The sequence below is a fragment of the Poromitra crassiceps genome, assembly GCF_964638095.1.
Source record: "Poromitra crassiceps genome assembly, contig: HAP1_SCAFFOLD_681, whole genome shotgun sequence".
In the NCBI taxonomy this organism is placed as follows: Eukaryota; Metazoa; Chordata; class Actinopteri; order Beryciformes; family Melamphaidae; genus Poromitra; species Poromitra crassiceps.
In genome coordinates this window covers 61229-74320 of record NW_028151727.1, presented here as the reverse complement: position 1 = coordinate 74320, position 13092 = coordinate 61229, and the positions used below count along the sequence as shown (strand labels likewise).

Here is a 13092-nt window from a genome sequence, read left to right as displayed (position 1 = left end):
TTATTCTGGCATGACTCTGTCTCAACCATCACAGCGGTGTCGGGAAAGAGCGAGGCAAGCCTAACTAACAGCCATGCACGGCTCCCTTTTAAAGAGGCTGTCAACTAGCAAGAGGGGGAGGTGCCTCACCTGTTCTGGATGGGAGATGATGAGGGGGGCGTGGCAGCACTAACAGGGGACAGCTCAACCCAGCACACATCCCGTCAGCTTCTCATCCAATGAAAACGTTGTTTGCTGTTCCAGGAAATAGGATGAACCTTGGATACGGGGGCCGGTATGGTGCAGGGAAGCTAGTCCACTCATTAGAGGTGAGAGGCTCTGCCAGAACCCGAGTCCGGCCCGACCGGGTCCATGTGCCGGGTCTGAACATCCCTTCTATACCTCGGGCCCGGCCGGGCTCGTGGTCAGATATTGATATAATTGGGGTCATATTTGGTGTGATAAGATCAGAATGTTATAACATTGTAACCTTCACACCTTTATGTATTCATATAGACTGAACAGACATCAGGGTTATAGTTGAGATAAGCAGCCAACTTACTAAGACAATTTCGGGTTTGGGTTGGGCTCGTGCCCATACTTGCAGTCAATGGGACGGGACGGGCCCAGACAGAACGGGCTCGGGTCGAGTCGGCTTGTTTTTTTGGGGCCTGATCTAAGATCTACCGCTCAGCTCATAGAAGCTGAGGTAGTGAGTTGAATAACATTACGGTGCTAGAAGAGGAGAAAATCCAACTGGGAGACTGTCTGCAAAGAGTAAAGAAACATCAGGTATGTATGCCATGACTCTACACACACACACACACACACACACACACACACACACACACACACACACACACACACACACACACACACACACATACACACACACACACACACATACACACCACACACACACACACACACACACACACACACACACATACACACCACACACACGTGATGACAACAAAACAGAGATGCTCACAAGTTATTTTTTGCAAGTCCAAGTCAAGTCTCAAGTCTTTTGGTCACAAGTCTAAGTCAAGTCTCAAGTCTCTTAGGGATGAGTGTTCTATCATCTGCTGGATGCCATCTGGTCTGCTTAGAACACTGTGGGCACAGCTGTGAAGCGGAAAGCGCGCGGCAGAGCTGGCTGAGGACAGACGGGTCAGAACACGTGCGCTGGGTGCAGGGCCCAGGCCCGTGATGAGGAATGAGGACGATGAGCAGTGGCTGGCAACGTGTATAGAGAGGCAAAGTGACTCACTTCTCTTGTACAGCGCTGAAGCAGGAAGTGACGTTCACTTTGGCTCTCTATAGGTAGCTGACCTGGTTTTTCTTCCTCAACAGGATCACGTCTACCCGATCAATCTGCTCATCTCATTGGTTATGAGCTAAGGGACATAACTGATCCTAGATCAATATGCTCATCTCATTGGTTATGAGCTAAGGGACATAACTGATCCTAGATCAATATGCTCATCTCATTGGTTATGAGCTAAGGGACATAACTGATCCTAGATCAATATGCTCATCTCATTGGTAATGAGCTAAGGGACATAACTGATCCTAGATCAATATGCTCATCTCATTGGTTATGAGCTAAGGGACATAACTGATCCTAGATCAATATGCTCATCTCATTGGTTATGAGCTAAGGGACATAACTGATCCTAGATCAATATGCTCATCTCATTGGTTATGAGCTAAGGGACATAACTGATCCTAGATCAATATGCTCATCTCATTGGTTATGAGCTAAGGGACATAACTGATCCTAGATCAATATGCTCATCTCATTGGTTATGAGCTAAGGGACATAACTGATCCTAGATCGCTACTCCTACTCTGAGATGCTTGATAAATATGGAGCATAATGTGGTGATGTGTCACTCCTCAGCATGTTTAATAAAGCATTTGCATAATAATGTATGTCCGCCCATTGGCAGAGATCATAATTACAGTCATCAGAATAAATTCAGGTTAAGTGCTTCCCATAGACAACCAGTGTAGAGCAATAAATATGTCATCAAACAAACCGAATGATATCCATCATATCAAAGATATACAAGCCTGATTTGATATCAGATTTTTAATCATAGTCAATATATCAATGTTGTGTCAGTCATGATGTCATTTGGCATGCTAATTTGGCTAACTAAAGCCATCTTACCACCTCTGTGGTGTGTCCCCTCCCCCCTCCTCCCTCCTCCCTCCTCCTCCCTCCTCCCCCCTCCCCCCTCCTCCCTCCTCCCTCCTCCCTCCTCCCTCCTCCCTCCTCCCTCCTCCCTCCCCCAGAGGAGCCAGCAGACTGGGAGAAGGAGCTGCAGCAGGAGCTCCAGGAGTACGAGGTGGTGAGCGAGGCCACAGACAGAGACGAGCAGTGGGACCAAGAGATCGAGAAGATGCTCCAGGCTGACAGCAGCTAGGTTGAAATGTTGAAAGGTTTTGGGTCGTGGCTGGGCTTGGAGAACCCGGCGTACCCAAAGAAGCGTGATGACACGGACAACTTAGCCGAGGAGCGAGAAGAGAAGGTGGTCCAGGCACAGAACGAGGTAAACAAACAGCAAGCAGCCCAGGAAGACGAGCCAGCAGCCCGCCAGGAGAACTCCGAGCAGCCGGGGAGAGGACTGGGCGGTAAGACTACCCTACGTGCTTCTTAATCATCTCACTTTTAGATGTGGAACTCGTCATCAGTTAGTCAGCCTTGCTGTCCTCCATAAAAATGCCAGGTGTAACCTTATATGCATGAAGATAATGTAATTTGGTCGAAGCAAATATGGTATAAGTGCATTACAGTATGTTGTGACTCTTGTGAGCATGGGCGGCCCCAGTGGGAATCAAACCAACAACCATGACAGTGTTAGTAGTGCTACTGAGCTACGTTACACAACCATAGGTCCATTTAAATAAACTGCATTCTGTTCTGCGTGCTCCTCCTGTGTCGCTGTAGCAATGTTTTGATGACAGGTCTGCTACACACAAGAAACCTTTTCATCAAAGTACTGTACAAGTCAGAGTCGAGTAGCAAGTCACCAGAACAAAAAGTCAAGTCTCAAGTTTTCTCTTCATGCATCAAGTCAAGTCTCATGAAGCCCTAATCCCGTCCTCTCCCTCCTCTCTTTGAAGACTACATCTTCAGTTTTGCCTCCAATGCCACCAAGAAGATATCAGAGTCTGTGGCAGGGACCGCTCAGACCATCAAGAAGAGCGTGGAGGATGGAAACATCGACGGCATCATAGACAAGGCACGCTGCTCTCTGCTTCTTGCACGGCGACATCATCAACAATTTGTATTGTCCTCATATTCACATAATATTCTTCATGAGGCAAATGGGACACGCTGATGATGTGCCTTGATAAATGTAGTCTATTGTATTGGTTTCCAAAGTCTGAGACTGTGGGCCTCCCCTCAGACAAAGCCATCCCTCCTACACACACTCGACAATTAATTGAGCCAAGATAGCCTGATATTGCTGTAGCCTGTTTGACATACTTCAGACGACACCAATACATAAAAATACCTGTCATCAGGTCTGCCTGAAGGAATTATTTGTTTCTGACTCTGGGAAAGTTGGGAAAACTGTAAAATTCCCAAAACTACTGATTATCTTAACTATTTCTTTAACCAAATCACACAAATTTAGACTATTCTAGGTTTAGGTTTAGGTTCTATGTGATCTCCTTTTGAGATATTCTTTTCCACTTCCATTCACTGAGCCTCCCCTGAAACTGTCTGGAGACTCCCTGGGGAGGCCCGCCTCCCACTTTAAAAACCTCGGGTCTATTTATTGATTACATTTTTACCTCGTTGATACAATATAGGTCCCTTCCTTCTTTGAGTATGTGTCTGTCTGTGTGCTGACCTGTGCGTTTGTCTGCTTCCAGACTTTCCTCGGAGACTTCCAAAAGGAACAGCAGAAGTTTGTCCAGGAAAATAAGGCCAAGAGATCAGGTGGGATGCACAGCAATTCGCCCATTTCACATCCCACCCAATTCACCCAATTTGTGCCTAAAAGGCAGGAAGTAAAACAGGTGCAAGCAAGACATTGATTAAGGTTTCCAACTTCCATTCCGTTTAGGTGTTCCACTGCCGTGGGTCTAATTAGTGTCTTGCTTCCACCTGTTTTACTTCCTGCCTTTTAGACACAAAGTGGGTGAATTGGGTGGGATGTGAAATAGGCTAATAGTCCCAAAACAAAAGAAGTTTGAAATCTGAAAATCTTCTGAGGCCACGCCCACCCAACGCTTTAATCACAACTCTGATCAACACACCAGACTAGGATGATATATTTCCAGATATATTTTTTATTTCATTAACAGAGCATGTGAACTTGGACATACGGCAAATTAATAATCCATCCATCCACATACAAAAATTGAGGCAAAATACCCAAAAGCCAGATTGCCAACATTTTCTCCCCCTTACTCATCAGAAGTATTTGTGTGCACAACACATTTGTTGAGACAAACTGTGATGAGTAACAACACAAAAATACTCAACAATCTATTAAAGCTATGTAGGCTGTAAAAAATGCTACCTTTTCTGTATAGGGGAGACTCGTGGGTACCCATTAAACCCATTTTCATTCAGATATATCTTGAGGTGAGAGGTCAAGGGACCCCTTTGAAAAAAAATCCTCTGCCAAAATTTAGCCTTCATTTTGAGCGTTTTAATTTATTTTATTTTTTCACCTTTACATATTATCAGTGACATCGACATTGACGATGTCACTGATGATATTACCGATGTTGTACCCAAATTTGAATGTCTGGGGCCCCCGGATTTTTGTGACATCAAAGTGGGGTCACAAGCCAAAAAAGGTTGGGAACCCCCTGCCCTAATGTGTGATGAGTGAAGCTGCCTGTGCTGGCGTTTGTGCCCAGATGCAGCGGTGCCACCCTGGGTCGGCTACAACGAGGAAGAGACCATCCAGCAGCAGATCCTGGCTCTGTCTGCCGTGAGTCACGTACAGATCCTACATGATGTCAGCATGTGTTCTCTCATGTCACTTATAACACGGCTTTGTTGAAAGCTCATCTCTGATTGGCCGATAATCGCTCTCTGTGGTCTGTTTCACACCTGATCCTATCAGTCTGCAGTTAAAAAACATCTGGTCCATGAAGCTCCACCTTGTGTCTAAAACACATTAGTCTTTAGCTGCTGCACACGGTCCTGCTGGAGCTTTTATAGGCAGAATCTTGTCAATCACATTAGCTTATAATCAGATCATTTAAAGTCAACATTTTATTTCAAATGATTCATGTGTTTGGTAAGTAGCTGTGCCGATATCCGATATTTTCCAACTCTCTTGACTGATGGCGATACCGATATATGCACACATTTCCCCCCATCTCATTTCAGAGAAGATAGTCTCCCCTGTAGTGGAATTAACACATTAATATACATACTTTTATCATGATGGCCCACTAGCAGATATAAACATCAATAATATACACATACATATATAATGCTTTTCAAAATGTACACATTCATGGGGCAAAATAAGAAAACGACTTCAACTTAGGTCATGTAAAACATGCCCTATTTTTTATTTATATAACGTTTAAGATTCATCCTACTTAAACAGACTTGGATGATGCTCTCCCTGGGTTAGGGTTAGCGTCATTTAAGCGTCATTTTATCTGCCTGGCTTTTATCGGCGGAGATGTTTGTTTCGGGCAGATGCCGATATTTCATTTTAAAGCCTTTATCGGCCGATACCGACATCATGCCAATATGATATCATTGTGCATCCCTAGAGCCTGCTCTTATTGCAAAATAGAAAAGGAGTCGTCCTTATATTAACTGAGGTGGCTGGTTTTATCCATAACCATCCTGCAGTTTTGTGTAACTCAACGTACTTATGCATAACTCAGTTTGAGTTTGTTCGGCTCATCATTGACTCAGCACAGATAATCAACAGTGTTGGGGAGGCCTCTGCTCTCTCTGTGTGAAAGTTGTGTCAAAACTAGGGATGCAATGTTATGAAAACTTTGGCCGATACGATAACTGATATTAACATTGTTGTTATTTTGCTCATCGGACCGATACAGATATATTAAAAAAATTACTAACATCGGCCGATGAATGAATGAAATCTTTATTTCGAACATGTGAGGAAAAAAAACAATAAAAAAAAAACACAACAAAACAAAATAGTTAAAACAAATAAACAATATTAACTTAACATGTCCGAAAAGGAGTAGGAAGAAGTATAAACTTATTTAATCCTACCCCTTCTCCATTACTCAGTAATTAATAATCATCTATTGACTTCCATATTTATTTCCTATTAACATATTATAATCCAATATCTATATATATCTATATCTATATCTATATCTATATCTATATCTATATCTATATCTATATATATATATATAGGCCGGACGCTGGTGATGTGTCTTCCTGTAGGACAAGAGGAACTTCCTGCGCGACCCCCCGGCCGGCGTGCACTTCTGCTTCGTCATGGAGGAGATGTACCCTCTGGCCACCGTCATGCTACAAGAAGACCAGCTGCTCAACCGCATGCGCTTCGACCTGGTCCCCAAACAGTCAGTAGGCCGTGTGTGTGTGACTGTGTGTGTGTGTGTGTGTGTGTGTGTGTGTGTGTGTGTGTGTGTGTGTGTGTGTGTGTGTGTACTGTGTGTACATGTGTGTACTGTGTGTATGTGTGTGGTCTAATTAATGTCGCAGAGTTCCCACAATCATTCAATATTTTGTTTTCCAGGCCTGGAAAAGTCATGACATTTGTAAGATCATTGAATGTTTTGGAAAAGTCATTGATTTTGTTGTGTGTAATGAAATTAATTTTTATAAACATTTTTATGGAAAATTCATGATTTCTTTTCCAATAGCTCTCATGCAATGTGACCGACTGCCTCCAAATCAATACCAGATTATTACTAGACTGGACAAATAGGACACACCTCTTTATATTCGATTTGAGTGATTCTTGTATTTTATATTAATATTTTTATGGAAAATTCATGATTTCTTTCAATAGCTTCCATGTAATATGATGCCATGACTAAAGCACTACAATTCCAAGTGCAAGTATGTTCCGCATATTTTAAGTCTGTTAAGCATATTTTAGACCATGGGAAAAAATACTAAAACTTAAAGTATAATAATAGCATTCATATTACAATAATCAAGAATGATAATAAAAACAACAGTAATAATACAACATTTATGCATATTAGTCCAGAATTTTATCAAAATACCTCACTCAGTTTAGGACGTAAGTACCCTAAAGCTTTCTTTTTACAGTATGGCACCTTTCAAAACCCCATAGACGTAATGTAGTATTGATCAATTCTACAATTAATATGTGATCAATAAAAATCATTATAACCATCGTATCAGATGTGGACAACAGTGATTGGACGATATCTGACTCTTATTAGAGCTCAGTTATTTTGGTTTCTTTGTCAATGTAACCCTGGTCCGGTCCATTATGATGACTCACCTGTGTTTGTGTTTGTTTGTAGTGTGAAGGAGGAGGCGTTCTGGAGGAACTACTTCTACCGGGTGTCTCTGATCAAGCAATCGGCCCAGCTGACGGCGCTGGCAGCCCAGCAGCAGCATTGTATGTTTATTTACAACAGGTTTCTCTGCAAATGTTTTCTTTATTTCCTCTTTGGTAGCCTACTTGGGGGATTTTGGATCACACAAAAAACATTGCAACAGTACTTTGATTTAAATGTCATTATTTTGATGGTTATAACCCAACGTTTCTGTTGTATTCTGGCTGACTTGACGCTGCTGAACCTGTGAGCAAATCTCTTTTAGATTTAGATTTCTTGTTGATGTTGTAATGCAATTGAGTCTTTCCTGTCTTTTATTCCCGTGTGCCTTGGTATCAGAAATATAAATATAGTGTTTAAAGAATAAGCAGCTAGTTGGCTGCGTCTTGGTGTGGGCTAAACACTGGAGCAGCTTGTTACGGCATAGCCTCATACAGTAGTTTTTTCAATGGCTATTATTTCTGACTTCAGACCACTTTTATTTATCCCAGGGGGGCAATTCAGTTTCACAGCCTACCCAATACCTTCAAAAGCTCACAGTGAGCTACAAACTTCAGACATGACAGGACGTAACGTAACAGCATGACATAACATAAACAAACAAATAAATAATGTCAGAGATAACAGATCAGACTCATATAAACATGAACAAGAAATAAAAAGTATACATATATTTCTATATGTAAAGACATGAGAACATGTATAAGAAATAAAAGATATATATCTATATATGTATGAACAAGCCTAACCTGTTCGTCACAGACAGGATACGTACAGCCTGTTGTGCGCTCATACTGTATAAGTGAAGGCATTCATTTAAAATGACTACTGTCTGTGTTTAACAGCCTGACAGCTGAAGGGAAGAAAGACTTGGAGTACCGGTTAGTTCTCCTAGGGGGCGCATAGTAGCGCCGGCCTGAGGGCATCAGAGCAAATTCACTGAACAAAATGTGGCTAGATTGTCTGATGATCTTTTTTGCCTTCTGTACCACACGTTTCTCCCAGATGGAGCACAGGTTATTCTGCTGGACTCCAATAATCCTGGAGCAGACCTTGACTATAGCGTTTAGGCTATTCCTGTCCTTCACAGACAACACGTTGAACCAGCAAATAAATGAAAAAGTTAAAAGACTTTCAATAAAAGATTGGTAAAAATTACAAAGAATGGTGTCACAGACATTAAAGGAACTGAGTTTTCGCATTAAGTGGATTCTTTGCTGACCACGCTTGACAATAGACTCTGTGTTCGCCTCAAACTTGAGTTGAGAGTCGAACACTGTTCCTAGATATTTGTATGTCTCTACGATTTCAACATCCACACCATGTATGATGCTAGCTTTTGGTTTGTCACAGTTTTTCCTAAAGTCAATAATTAATTAATTGGCCACATTAAGATCAAGGAAATTGTCATTGCACCATTTGACAAAGGCAGGAAGGATATTATATTATGATATCCATCATATCAAAGATATACAAGCCTGATTTGATATCAGATTTTTAATCATAGTCAATATATCAGTGTTGTGTCAGTCATGATGTCATTTGGCATGCTAATTTGGCTAACTAAAGCTATCTTACCACCTCTGTGGTGTGTCCCCTCCTCCCTCCTCCCTCCTCCCTCCTCCCTCCTCCCTCCTCCCTCCTCCCTCCTCCCTCCCCCAGAGGAGCCAGCAGACTGGGAGAAGGAGCTGCAGCAGGAGCTCCAGGAGTACGAGGTGGTGAGCGAGGCCACAGACAGAGACGAGCAGTGGGACCAAGAGATCGAGAAGATGCTCCAGGCTGACAGCAGCTAGGGGGCGCTGCCTCTCCTCTGCACAGTCACTGATTTGCTGCCCCCCCCCCCCCCCCCCACAATGTACGACTAGCAACCCATGCTGCACAAAGGGACTAAATATGATTCCCCTCTATATGTATATGATTACCATCTGTCCACTTGTATCCATGCTTCCATAACTCAGGGTTCCTACGCAGGTCTGGAAAGTGAATAGTTTGGGGATTTGAAAAAAAGTCGGTGAAAAGTATGGAAAATGTTGTAGTTCAGGTCTGATAAACACACAATTCTAGCTTTGATCTTGGTCTAGACCCACTTTGAATACACAGCTTGTGTTGATGTGAAGAATAATGTTCAGATAGAGGGATGCTCTTATGAGTCAGCCACTGTCAGCATGCATTATATCAAATAGCTGCACCAACATCACATCTAGTCAAGAACATCGGCCATATGTGAAAGAAAGCATGTAGGAACCCTGCCGATCATCTCACATATTCTGATATTTCTTCATCAGACCAGATCTAGATCTAGGTCTGCGTTAATCATATTAAACACCAGACAACATCTTCAGAGGAAAAAGTATGTGATTTTCTTTGATTGAAAATGTGTAAGGACCCTGGGACCTGATACAAGTTTGAGATATGATTATATCTTCTTGCTTTTCCTTGTTCATGAGAGCCATGTACTGAGGCAGAAAGCCGCTAGAGGGCGCTCCAGTACAAAGTGCCAGGCACTTTCTTCTGATGGGGGGGCTGTTTGAAATCCTAGATCCACGTCTGAGTTAAGTATCTTTCAGCTGCTGCTTGCAGGTGGTTTGTACAGTAAAGTCTGTAGTATAGTTACAGTACAGTAGAGTCAAATCTATGTCGATAAAGAGGATTGATTTGTGGCACTTTGCACAGCAGCACTTCAGACACTATTTCCCTTTCATTCTCCTTTCACATGTTTCTATTTCATTTGGACAAAGTTGGAAATGTGCGCATGTCTTTGTTCAGCTACACGGCTTGTTTCTCTGTAGCTGAAGTATTGTACATGTGTTCTCTATTTGATCTTTTCCTTCAATAAAGATTCAAATCTGTTACAAAAGCAACCAGTAGACTGTGGCTCAACTTGATACATACATGGATGAGTTCAGGGAGTATGAATGGAAATTAAGTTATAGGACGTATATATATGTGTGTGTATATATATATATATATACGCCAGATGGTTTGTTCACAGAACCACCTGGGAGCTCGTCTTTGGAAACTGTATGGAAAATGGTGTGTGTGTGTTTAAATAATCCCTGGCAGGTGATTGGATGAACCATCTGTCTATCATCGCTCGCTTCTAGCTGTCATCACACCTAAATCCCGCCCGCAGCTGCCTCTGGAACTTGTGATTGGTAACCAGGGTTGGGAAGTTTATTTTTAAAATGTAATCGGATGCAATTAATAGTTACCTGTCAAAAATTGTAATCAGTAATCCAAAAAAGTAATGTAACTGATTATTTTAGTTTTTGATTAGTTTTGAACAAATTTCCTCCTGCATTTGACTACTGGAGCCCCCCCCCCCCCCCAAATAAAAACCCAACAACAACAACAACAAAGAACAGCTTTGCTAATCTTGTCTCATCTGTTTCTCAATAATAATATAATAATCGTGTTTACATCTTTGGATTACAGAGCATCTTTTTCTTAGAAACCCAGTCATTTATTTCCAGTGTTGGGCAAGTTACTTTCAAAATGTAATATACTACATATTACTAGTTACTTTGGTTTGAAAGTAATAAGTTACTTTACAATATTACTTTCTGTGTAGAGTAACTCATTACTTATTACACTGCTTTTGCATTACTTTTACCAAAATAGCAGCAGCAGAATGACATCGCCGCCCCGGAACCATCCCGAAAAAGAATTTAAACCGTCTTCAAGTCAGTGTAAACAATCCAAAATTGGAAATTCTATTATTTTCCTTTGTTATTGTCATCTATAGTGGGGGTTTTTCCCCCATAAAAACACAGTTTGATTAGGAAATGATTGTATCTTTATTTAAATATGTGCTTTGATTTAAAAAAAAACTCAATTTGTAACTTGAGTTACTTGACAAAGTAACTGGTATAATATTACTGAAATCCTATAAGTAATAAGTTATATTACTGAGTTACTTCTAAAAGTAGCCTAATATATTACATGTAATAGGCTAAGCTACTTTTGTAGTGAGTTACCCCCAACATTGTTTATTTCTTGGCTGCACTCACTGGTCATTTCTAAGAGCCAAGTGTTTTTAGGTGTTATTTATTTTGCACCTTAACATATCAAACTTAAAGTAGACAATAAAAGAGTCAATATTTACAGTGCACAGCGAATTGGATCAATAAATCCACAATCAATACAATCTACAATACATGTAATCAGTTACTTTCCCAGCCCTGATGCGTCACCAGGCTCTCTCAGAGGGGAGAGCATAGGGGGAGAGAGAGAGCCTGGCAGTTACTGAGGCAGGAAGACAGAAGAAGACCCGCCCCCGTCTTCCGGTGGCCTGTGTGCTGCAGTGTTTTTTCCGCCCAGAGCCGGAAACACTCGGAGCGACGTTTTGCTCATCATCATCCAGCCCTGCTGCCACGACACTTCTCTATACAGGCTGAGGCGGAGCAAAGTAACTGTTGACAGTGGAAGTCAAGTGTGTCGCAGTTCAACTCAGAGTCACACCGACACCATTTTGAGAGAGCAGAGAGAAGACGCAGGGTGAGTGTTAATACTACATTATTATTCCTATGATTATTTTATTCAGGGATGAAACTAGTCACCTTTAGGTGTCAGTCACCTTCTCGAACTTGTGCTGCTAAGTAAGTGAATGGTTTCTGAGTGGTTTAGTGTCTCTGCCCTGGCTGATATCTGTCACCTTTTTCCACTGTCTGAGTTCACATCTGTTGATTGTAAAAGTGTCTGAGTCAGTTTGTTACTGATCGCAGGTGTTTTACTGCGTTCACCTGCCTCTTTTCCTCTCTCTCAAAGTAACGCTCATATAAAAGATGTAACAGTGAGATAATGGCGTCAGTAAAACAAACAGGGAAGTTGATGTGGGCGGTGGCTCTGTACTTCACAGAAGACCGACATGACGCAGTTTATTAAACCGTTAAATTAACCCCGTTTTATTCCATCTGTGTGTCTGAGACTCTGCGAGATGAGCGTCTTTCAGTCACATGACTCCTCATAAAGAGATAAACGGCTTGTTGACTTTCTGCAGACAGATCAGGACTTCAGAGCGAGGTGGGAACATCGACATATATATATTTAATATAGCTCAATGGGTGGTAAACTAATCTGCTTCATATTAGGCCTATAGAGGGCGCTACTAACTAAGATGACATGCGTCGACTTGCCTACAGAGCAGACTGCTGTGTTGCGTTTGAGTCATCCGCCTCTCGTCTCTGAGGGCGGGTTCACCGGGCTGATTTCTCATAAGCCAGCAAGAAATAATGAATGAAGCTTGTGTGTGTGTGTGTGTGTGTGTGTGTGTGTGTGTGTGTGTGTGTGTGTGTGTGTGTGTGTGTGTGTGTGTGTGTGTTAGTGCTGCACGATTTGGGGAAAAGGTGCGATTTGCGATTACTGTGGACAATATTGCGATTTGCGATTGTGATATAAACAAATGGTATCTAGGGATGTGCCGATATGAGTTTTTGACGGTATAACCTTGAACAAAAATACCACGGTTTCACGGTATCACAGACTAAAATAGCTACAAGAAATATATTACAATTTAAAATATATAAAAAAATAAAACAATTTGAAATAAAATTATCTTTAAAAAAATAAGAGTAT

At 41.8% G+C, this 13092-nt stretch overlaps 1 protein-coding gene across 1 annotated transcript; it reads left to right on the top strand.

Annotated features, from left to right (window-relative positions):
• Positions 1-2420: 2420 nt before the first annotated feature.
• Positions 2421-9311, top strand: LOC310771466 (synapse-associated protein 1-like; the record flags this gene model as incomplete). The annotated part of the gene is made up of 8 exons (XM_083664073.1): positions 2421-2622; positions 3115-3233; positions 3874-3940; positions 4873-4946; positions 6404-6543; positions 7483-7580; positions 8872-8882; positions 9186-9311. The coding sequence occupies 8 exons, from the start codon at positions 2421-2423 to the stop codon at positions 9309-9311; spliced, it is 837 nt and encodes a 278-aa protein (XP_083520199.1).
• Between the last annotated feature and the right edge of the window lie 3781 nt (positions 9312-13092).